The sequence below is a fragment of the Phyllobates terribilis genome, unplaced genomic scaffold (assembly GCF_046119375.1).
Source record: "Phyllobates terribilis strain yellow unplaced genomic scaffold, ASM4611937v1 Scaffold_10__3_contigs__length_209671492, whole genome shotgun sequence".
Lineage (NCBI taxonomy): Eukaryota > Metazoa > Chordata > Amphibia > Anura > Dendrobatidae > Phyllobates > Phyllobates terribilis.
The window spans coordinates 133,321,600-133,332,700 of NW_027362770.1; the positions used below are offsets into that span (position 1 = coordinate 133,321,600).

The following is an 11,101-nucleotide window of genomic DNA, read 5'->3' on the forward strand; positions in this document are numbered from 1 at the left end:
CAGCAGTAACCACACGAAGTCTGTCATGCAAGTCAGGGTCTTTACTGTTGGTGGTATTAAGGGACCCTTCCGGAATACAGGTTAACAATGGAGGCCTGGTCAGTCTGAGAGCAACTGGGAAACCCCGGTGGTCAGGGGGAGTTTGTAGGCCTACCGTGCTGACTTCACTCTTTCTTGGCTATCCCGCTGTAGTGTGGTGGTAGCCCTGATTTTTGGCTTACAAATACTGATGTAAAATACTGACCAAATACTGAACATGTCTAAAGGAAACTAAAGCGGGGGCTTATGTACATGGACGTATAACAGCTTTCTACAAAGTCCAAGTTATATTACAGCTGTAGGGCCGCAGAGTACCTCTTTATGCCCCCCATTGTTTACAGAGGTATACAAAACTGTGGCTGTATTATATAAGTATCTTGCCGGGTCAGGCCTTGTGTCAGAACAGTGCCTATATCTGTACCATCTACTGCCAGGAATCACCCTTATAGTGTACTGTTGTGCTAAGGCCTAGTTATAGGGATCATACACAGGCTTGGACTGGCCCACAGGAAAACAGGAGAATCCTCCGGTGGGCCACTACCCTCTTATATGAGCAGTACTTGGCACATACCGTATGGAGCATACTTTATAGCACTATACATTGGCTAAATAATATTTTCTCATAGTCGCCTAAACAGCAATGCTAAACATTGCTACCCCAACTGCAATTATAATATTACCCTCCACAAACGTAGATACTACCATATGATGCTGAAGTAATACCACCATACAGTGACCAAATAGCAATGACACACATAAATTTTGTTTTTAACTCACTATTCTTTATTTGTTAGTTGTATTCGCTAATGTTTTTCATGACAAATTCATCAAAATAGTGCAGGTGGCTCGTGAATTTGGATCAAAATAAAAAAATGCTCATTATTCTGGTCCTTAACCGTTTCTGCAACTTTTTAGTGCAAATAATTGCATAATCCTTTCACCAGATTTTTGTTACCCCATATGAGAGCCACATGATGTAGGGGCAAAGACCCTGATTCCAGCAATGTATCACTTACTAGGCTGCTTGCTTTAGTTTTGATAAAATCACTGTTTTATGTTCTTCAAATCTACCAGTTCACTGACTGCTGAGCGCTGTATAACCCCACCCACAACTCTGATTGGCAGTTTTCTGAGTACACCGTTCATAGGCAGAAAGCTTCCAATCAGTGGTGGGGTGGGTTTTTACAGAGCTCATGAATATGGAGGACTATATGACAGAAAGTCTTCTAGTCCTCTAGTGAAAATCTCCTGCTGATAAAGCAGTGATTTTATCAAAACTACAGCAAGAAGCCCAGTATGTGACACATCACTGGAATCAGGGTCTGTGACTCTGCAATAAACTACTCTCAGATTAGGTGGCAAAAACATGGTGAGAGATTCCCTTTAAAATGTCACATGTTAGTCTTCAGCTGCACCAAAATAAAAAAATGGTCAAAATAATGGTGACATTTGGAAACGTGTCTAAACCATCTGCATAAGCAAAGTTGTCGAAAACAAATAAAAAAAAAGACTTAAAAAAAGAAAGAAAACTTTAAAAAGCGGCAGATAACTGATACTGTAATAGAAAATAAGGCACAAATACTAAGGCCACTAATAAGAAAGCAAATTACACTAGAAAAATGGAGCAACAATGAAGATTAATTAAAGCCAAAATGTGAAGATAAAACTGCAATACAATAAAAATTAGATTTTGATTCTTGGGAACCTGGAAATTTGCTGTGCCTACTGTGATGTATGGACATCTGTGGTGCCTACTGTGGTGTCTGTGACACGCCCCCTGGGCCGTGGGGTACTCGGTAGCCCGGGCCGGTCGTTGCTAGAGGAGATGTCACAGTGGCGGCGACCCGGTCCGTGACCCAGGGCGGTCAATAAAAGGGGATTTAAAGAAAAGGATTATAGTTTTTATGTTTAATGTTTGTGACGCCACCTGTGGTATGCGGCTAAAGGGAGCCGCCGCTGCGGAGGAGGTCCTCTGGAGCTGGTGTTTAATGCAGCAGAGTTGGTTCAGCTCTCCACAGGTAGAGCTTAGCTCCAGGGCGGTGCGGTGATGGTTAATGATGAAGTAACTGTGGTTGTGCAGTGTGGTGCAGGGGATGATGGCGCAGCAATAATTCACAGAGACAGTGAAGTGCAGTCTTCAGGGTTTACTCACGATTATCACGTTGCTCCTGGTTACAACTGCAGTTCATAACCACCCATGTCGTCCGGTGTTTACTCAGGGAGGGGTTCAGAGCAAACCCTCAGGTAATTCAAGCGCACTTAGCGGGACCCCTTTCTGTGTGTCCCTCCTGGTCGTCTTCCTGCGCTGGCTCTCACCCTCCTGCCCTGCGCCTTGCAAACAGTGTCCCAAGCCGGTAACCTCAGATCTTGGCGGGCAACCTGGAGTTCCCTGGATCCTGTGTGGCTACCTTTTTGGTGATTAACTGCGGCTGTGGCAACTACACCCTGGAAATGTAGAAGCCTCCGGTTTCTAGTTGAATATTGCAATTCTCACTAGTTAGGGGCCGGTCCTCTCTGCGGCCTGATCTTTCCACTCCTTGTAGATTCGGGCGTATGAGTGGCATCCAGCACTTCCCTTACCCCTAGGATCCACTCTTTCCTTCTGGAGCCTTCCTTCCTGCTCCTCTCCTCTCTTCAGTCTCTCTTCCTGGGCCTCTCATACTCAGGCCCGCTACTCCTGAGCAGAGCTTCTGCAGAGCTCCCGCTCCTTTCACTGTCCTCCTCTGACTGAACAAACACTGAACTCAACTGTTCTAACCACTCCCAAGATGGCTTCCCCTTTTTATATCCTTCTTTCCTTAGTGCTCCCCTGACTACTTCCCCCACCCACTACATGGTCCCCCCTCTCTTGGTTCCCCCCACTCCAGCCAGGGACAGAACTCAGCTGCGCAGCAGTGCAGCTCGCCATTCCTGCCGGTCTGGAGTAGTGTAGTGTTGAATGCAGGTGTTTGGGTCCCGGGCAGTACTCCATCCTTACCTGAGAGTGGAATACCACACCTCTGGGTGAGATGCAGTACCTCTGTGGAGACTGAACCCGCAGGAGCGCCACATCTGGACATCTGTGGTGCCTACTGTGGTGTCTGGACATCTGTGGTGCCTACTGTGATGTCTGGACATCTGTGGTGCCTACTGTGGTGTCTGGACATCTGTTGTGCCTACTGTGATGTCTGGACATCTGTGGTGCCTACTGTGGTGTCTGGATATATGTGGTGCCTTCTGTGGTGTCTGGACATCTGTGGTGCCTACTGTGATGTCTGGACATCTGTGGTGCCTACTGTGATGTCTGAAAATCTGTGGTGCCTACTGTGGTGTCTGGACATCTGTGGTGCCTACTGTAGTATCTGGACATTTGTGGTGCAAACTGTGGTGTCTTGACATCTGGGGTGCGTACTTTGGTGTCTGGACATCTGGGGTGGCTACTGTTGTGTCTAGACATCTGTGGTGCCTATTGTGGTGTCTTGACATCTGAGGTGCCTACTGTAGTGTCTGGACATTTGTGGTGTCTACTGTGATGTCTGGACATCTATAGTGCCTACTGTGGTGTCTGGACATCAGTAGTGCCTAATGTGGAGCCCGGACATCTGTGGTGCCGTGTGAATTGGGACTACATTGTCAGTACAGACCCTCCATGACACGGCACAAGCCCAAAATTCACTTTCCTTATTTCTATGTATGGTTACTTATTGGGGTGAAAAATACATTTGATTTTCTGGAATTTTACTGATCCTATTGGTTTCTTCATAAGTTGAGCAGGATCATAGTTTTCTGACAGCTATAACCACCTCTTACGTTACTGGTGAATTTAGTTTTTTCAATTATGATTTCATAGGGGAGGAGAACACCTAAAATGGGTGATGTTTTTAGGCATTATCCCTATTACTTAATTTTGTTCTTTTATACTTGTAGTAAAAATATACATTTTTTTGTTCCCAGAAACCTGGATTCTCCTACAACCGAACACTTCAACATCAAGGATCGTTGGATGGTTGGACAAGTTCTTCAGCGTCTTTACAAAGTTATGATGAAAGTTTGGTCATTCGAAGTCCTCCACCACCACGCTGCATGTCACCAGCTTGGAGTGATCGGTCTCAGTCACCATCGCCTCTCAGAATGGAGAATGACCTGAAGGGCGGAAATCAAATGAAGGCTTTACTTGCTCGTAATATCATCAATGCTGCAAAGCGCAAGAGCACTTCACCATGGGGAGTTACAAGTCCTCAGTCCCCCATTCATATTAGCTCACCTTGGAGCCCCACTGTAAGAAATGGATCCTCTCTACCTGCAACACCAAGAGCCAGAAGATCCCCCACAGGGTCTGACATTTCTGTAGAGTCAGAAGATTCTGGGGCTAAGTCTCCAGGATTTCGGAGCTATCCATTCTCACCCAGAGGATGGTATGGAAGCTTACGGATGAAGAGAGATAGTCTTCCTTCCAGTTCCCCTTTCCCATACACCCCATAAATTAATCTGTCCATCAAGTAGTCTGGAATATTTTAGTTCAGCCTACAGGGCACAAAAAAGTCTTATAAGTCCTACACTGCCAAAAATTTCCCCCCAAGAAATGTATAAATATGAGCAATCACATGAGACTTCATAAGCAAAATCTCAGCAAAAAGAAAAGGAACCATTTGTCATTGCCCTTTGAATACAATGATTCTCCTTGTAAAAAATGTGGACTTTTCGAAACAATTTTTGCAAAAATTTTGATTTTTTTTTAAGATTTTTCTTCTAAATTAGCTTTCATATTATTTTTCAAACTTTTTTTTACAAGAATTGATCTAAATCCAACAAAATGATATGAAGAATGAGCATGCACGAGATCAGGGTCAGGATTGGAACACAGAAAAAGTCAAATTTTGGAGGTTTTTTGTTATTGATGATGATGGATAATTCCAAAGATTACTCACAATTGACCATACAATGCCTCCAAATCCTGGCTGAGACGTCTATTGGATTTTTGGAGGACACTTGGTCTAATCTTCGAAGGATTAGAGGAGATCGATATTGTGAGAGGTTGTGATTTACGACCTGGAAATAAGACAATATTCCAGATGAGGAAGGGACTTGAGAATCGGGACTTGACAGTTGCCTTTGCACTGATAAAAACCTCTCAGTATTCTATGCATAGGCTCCTCACTGCACATATATCAATGCACTACTACCATGGAAGAAACTTTCCTCTACCTGGAGAGTATACTAGGCTTCAATATATGGAAATGGAAAGAGTACAGAAAAAAATGTCATTGAGTGGATAACGTAAGAAGATACACTAGCAGGTTTTATGAATGTGATGGTACTGAATTTTATGGATGTGAAACTATTTCAGGCCGGCTATAAGGGCAAAGCTACATGGCTGACGTCGCTTTCTTGGACTTTTATCTACTGTGTATGGCTAGCTTATTGAAGTGTTCCCCAAATCACAACTTTTCACTAGAGTTGGTGCAAATTGGTTGGACCACCTGATCCATCGGCAACTACAGTAATCTGTGGCCGTAAGATGAGAGCCACGAAAACCGTCATGTACCTCCCGGCATTCGTGATCTGATGCAACGTCACACGTACATCCTGCCGCAACGATGATGTCAAGCAAGATTGGCGTATCAAAAGTAGAGCCGCAGATGTCAACAGATAAAGGGAGGTTCTCAGGGCTCCCGTCCAACAGCCAGAAATTACTGTTGTGACCAAAGAACAATGTCTTACGAATCAATTTGCACCAGCTCTACTTTAACCAGTGTCTGATCAATTGCAATCCCACCACTGGGACCCCAATATATTGTACGAAAATGCACCCTATGTTCCCCATTTTAACTGAATGGTATCATGCATGAGTAGTCCAGCTCCATTTAGGCCTGATGGAGATAGCCAAGTGCAGTACTCAGCCATCTCCGCCAGTTGCATAGTCTTTGAATGGGACACCACCAATGATCGCCGCTCCAATCAAATAAGGGGCAGAAGACCCCCTGTTCTTGTGATGAGTTGGAATAAAAAAACTGGAACTCCTGGCACTTATCCCAATCCTGTTGACAGTCCTACTGTTGTATCACAGATATGGGATTCTAAGGCCAGGTGCACACGAGCGTATTTGCTTTCCGAGTGCAATCCGACAAAACATCGGATCACACTAGGACCAATGATATTCTATGGGTCCGTTCACATGTCAAGTTTTGTCCTTGGATAGTCTTTCCTGAGTTTGAGTGCAATATTCGGATCGCACTCGACCATGCAAGTCAATGAATGCGTGGAAAACATTGGACTGCACTCGGATGACATATGACTACATTCCGAATTCCATGCATAATGGAAAAGATGGAGACATTTTTTTTTATCTTCTCCTCATCCGAGGGAATCGGATCATGCTCTGATCACATTCTGATTAAACTCGGACCAGAGTTTCCTCAGAGTGTCATTTTCATAATTGATCCGATTTTCTCGGATGGCAAAAATTTCGCTCTTGTGCACCTAGCCTAAGGGAAATGTATTAGTCTCACGCTATGGATGCATTGTAACACATGACAACATCATATAGTCTGACTTGCAGCATAGCCCTGACCCAACTTTGTCATCCTGCAATGGGAAAAGTATAATTTGGACCAGAAATAGAAAATAAAAAATTTCACAATTGTGCAAAATGCCCTTTAAAAGGCACAAGACTTTGTATTCAGCCCAAGAGTCCACAAACTCCTATGTTTTGTAGATGTTGAGTTCAGGATCGGACCTATGACCCATCTAACCAATGCAATTTGGTGCTGTGTAATATCCGGAAAATTTGTACAATTTTTTATGTAATTGTAAATGCTACATTATTAATGTAACTATTCTGTACATGTATATGGCAACTGGCACTTTAGTTCGTGGTCCTTTAACTTTCCTCAGTAGATTAGTTAAAAGGCCAATGAGAATCACATGCCGGATTTAACAAGTGGGTTATAGCTGTGCACTGAGGGTCAGTTGGGTGCACTGAGAATTAGTTAGGTGCACGGAGGATCAGTTAGGTGCACTGAGGGTCAGTTGGGTGCACAGAGGATCAGTTGGATGCATTGAGTATCAGTTGGGTGCACTAAGGATCAGTTGGGTGCACTGAGGGTCAGTTGGGTGCACTGAGGGTCAGTTTAGTGCACTGAGGATCAGCTGGGTGCACTGAGGGTCCGTTGGGTGCACTGACAGTCATTTTGGTGCGCTGAGGATCAGTTGGGTGCACTGATGGTCAGTTAGGCGCCCTGAGGATCATTTGGGTGCACTGAGGGTCAGTTGGGTGCACTGAGGGTCAGTTAGGTGCACTGAGGGTCAGTTGGGTGCACTGAGGGTTAGTTGGGTGCACTGAGGATCAGATGGGTGCACTGAGGGTCAGTTAGGCGCACTGAGGATCAAGTTGGGTGCACTGAGGGTCAGTTAGGTTCACTGAGGGTCAGTTAGGTGCACTGAGGATCGGTTGGGTACACTGAGGATCGATTGGGTGCATTGAAGATCAGTTGGGTGCATTGAGGATCAATTGGGTGCACTGAGGATCAGTTGGGTGCACTGAGGATCGGTTGGGTACACTGAGGATCGATTGGGTGCATTGTGGATCAGTTGGGTGCATTGAGGATCAATTGGGTACACTGAGGATCAGTTGGGTGCACTGAGGATCAATTGGGTACACTGAGGATCGATTGGGTGCATTGAGGATCAGTTGGGTGCATTGAGGATCAATTGGGTGCACTGAGGATCAGTTGGGTGCACTGAGGATCAATTGGGTGCACTGAGGATCGGTTGGGTTCACTGAGTATCAGTTGAGTGCACTGAGGATCAGTTTGGTGCACTGAGGATCAGTTGGGTGCACAGAGGATCGGTTGGATGCACGGAGGATCAGTTGGGTGCACTGAGGATCGGTTGGGTGCACTGAGTATCAGTTGGGTGCAATGAGGATCAGTTGGATGCACTGAGGATCAGTTGGGTGCACAGAGGATCAGTTGGGTGCACTGAGGATCAGCTGGGTGCACTGCACCATTGTGGTCCATGCGGTGTCATAATTATTATTGAGCTTCATTGTGTACATATAGATACAAACCACCAGCAGAACGTACAGCATCACTTTTAACAAAGTCCTATACATTAGACTAATGAAGGATCAGATTTAGGTTCAAGTTCTGATATCAGTTTCAGATCCATGACACAGCTTTATAATAAAATCATAGAAGACCCAACCGTCATCGTTACTCTATGGGTAAAAAGTTCCCAGCAACTTCTAACAATTATCATAAAACTCTGCCTTCAATAGGGATGGGTGACTACAGGTTGCCATAGAGCCCTATGCTTAAAGAGATTCTGTCAGCAGGGTTTACTGTTCAATCTGAGAGCAGAATGATGTAGGGGCACAGACACTGATTCCAGGGATGTGGCACTTACTATAGTATGCTGTAGTTTCAATACAATCAGTGTTTTATCAGCAGGAAATTATCATTAGAAGACTAGGTTTCACATGCAGACCAGTAAAGCTAATCTGTGTAACCCCGCCCCCATCACTGACTGGCTGCTTGCTGACAGTGTACACAGGAAGCCGCCAATCAGGGGTGTGGGCGGGGTTATACATAGCTCAGCATTCTGAGCACTGCTACATCTACAGCAAAGAAAACAGGGATTCAATCAAAACTGCACCAAACAGCCCAGTAAGTGACACATCGCTTGAATCAGGCTCTCTTGCACTATATTATGCTCATATTAAATAGAAAAAAAACTGCTGACAGATTCTCTTTACAGTGGATGTTCAACTTTTGTCTCATTTTATTTGGTAAAATTGGAAAGTGCTGGTAAAAACAAGCAACTTTGAAATTTACTTCTTATTAAAAAATCATCTCTGTTTTCAAGATCAGAGATTTTTAATTCTATTGTGTACAGCTCATTGCCTAGGTTACCGGCCACCTCTGCTGTCTCAGAATGGCCAGTTACTTAGGCAAGGAAATTGTGCCACTTACAAGCTCTATTCTCTAGTCTACGTACAGTCACCACTAGAGGGAGCTGAGGAGCGTACTGCTGGCATCTTACTATTACATAGTAAGCTCCTCATCTCCCTCTAGTGGTGGCAAGAGGGATTGCGAATAGAAAATAGAGCTCCAACCTCTATAACTGGGCTCCCGAGAACTATATATATCAGCTTTTACATGGGATGTTTCTTGTTAAAAGTCAGCGAGAAAACCACAGTGCTACCTTTTTCCATCACTGATTACTTTCTTCTGTGCATAAAATAATGTGTGAATAAAGTTGCAGACACCTTATTAAAATGGAATCAGTCATCAAGTTTTAGCTTAATGTATAGACAGAGACCCTGATTCCAACAATGTGCCACTTATTGGGCAGCATGCTGTAGTTTTGATAAAATCACAGTTTTATTAGCAAGAGATTATCACTAGAGGACTAGTAAACTTGCTGTCATGTAGTCTAACCCCACCCCCACTACTGATTGCCAGCTTTCTGCCTATGTACAGTGTACATAGATATTGGCCAATCAGTGGTGTGGGCAGGATTATATAGAGCTCAGCATTCTGAGCACTGCTAGATCTGCAGCAGAGAAAACAAGGATTTTACCAAAACTGCTGCAAGCAGCCCAGTAAGTGATACATCGCTGGAATCAGGGTCTGTGCCCCTATATAAAGCTACTCTCTGTCTCTTTAAATGCAAAAAAATGTGATTTTTCATCAGTTTTGACTCAGAAAATGAAATCAAAATTAAATCCAGAACCTTATAAAATAAGGAAGGAATAATTAGGACAATTCTGGTGCTACTGATGTGTTATTCCTCATATTGGACCTTGGTTTGACACATCCTGAGATATGTTGTTTGAAAAAGGGATCTTTTGAAAAAGACATGATTTGGCAACACTCTGTCGGGAGATGTCTAAGCTACACGTGTCTATATGTGGCCACCAAGTGGTTGTGTTGTGAATTGCAGCATGAAAAGGTGCCCTCAACAATCACTGCTGGCAATCACTCATCATTGGAGCCATGATGTAAGTAGTAGTTGGCTTTTGTATAGTTCCAGGTGCCAATGTTCGGCCGTGATGAAATTTCTTCATTCTATTCTTAGTGCTGTAACCTTTAAAGGCCGAGCCAAGCATCTAAGGCACTTGGTTCATGTACATTACAGATGTCTACAGAAACATCTCTGAGGGTCAATGTGACATCAAAGAGGGCATTTGCTTCTTGGGGGGGAAAAAGCAGCAAAAGCAAAAAAAACAACCCACAAATTTATTCAATTTTCTGCCAATCCGCAGACGTCCACCACTGCCAGTCTACAGCTGCCACTAGAAAAAAAAAGTTAGGAACCTTTGCAATGAGCTCCCCCTAGTGGTGGCTATGCATAAATAAACTTGAAGCTCTGAATCAGAAAACGAATGTTGAATGAAAAATGACTGTGTAAAAAGGTGAACATTCATTTTTCATTCTAGCCTAGTGCTGGATTTCATTGGAAAACTAAAGATAGCAATGAATAGGAATATTTGCTGCCGTTGAAATGGGCATATGTTGAAAATATTGCCCATGATGCAAACAATTTTCCCTTCTAAAAAGTTATTTGTATGCTGGGCAAAATAAGGTTATAAAAAAAAAAAGCAAACTATGGCGCCCTCTGCTGGTGAAGAGTGATCTATTTTTTTATTTTTTTTTAAAGAGACACTAAACCAAAGAATATTTGCAGCTGTTTGGCTTCATTCACACCACACATATTACAGCTTCATATATTTTGAAAAAGTTTTCCCACAATTGCCCAACAGGGCAACCCACAAGCTACTATTATGGGCCCCTTCACTGTTCTTGCTCTTTGATGTATATATATATACATTTGAATCATCAGACCTCTCAGATAATCTCAGATAACCCAGAATGTATGGATTGGACATATTGAATTTCAACATGCACAGTTTTTAGTTCTCCGGGAAGATAAGCAGCGCCCGTTGTGTCTTGTATTACTTATCCCCAAAAAATACTAGAATCCAATTTGAAAGAAATGTTGGCTTTTTATGTCTTGTCAGCACCTTAAGAATTACTTGGTTTACTTTATTTCAAAGAGATGCAACTTCAGAAAATTAGCT

At 43.5% G+C, this 11,101-nt stretch overlaps 1 protein-coding gene across 2 annotated transcripts in view; it reads left to right on the plus strand.

The window, feature by feature from the left end:
• SYNPO (synaptopodin) overlaps positions 1 to 10,775 on the plus strand; it is a 156,175-nt gene extending 145,400 nt beyond the window's left edge. The window contains exons 5-6 of one of the 2 annotated variants that reach the window (XR_012250918.1): positions 3,973 to 9,011; positions 9,093 to 10,775. Coding sequence is in view for 1 of the 2 variants with exons in the window: in XM_073649806.1 (XP_073505907.1) it covers positions 3,973 to 4,500 (528 nt within the window). In the remaining variant the exon portion in view is untranslated. Of the gene's footprint in view, positions 1 to 3,972 lie in introns of both variants that reach the window. The other variant, XM_073649806.1, reaches the window with a different exon arrangement.
• Positions 10,776 to 11,101: the final 326 nt, after the last annotated feature.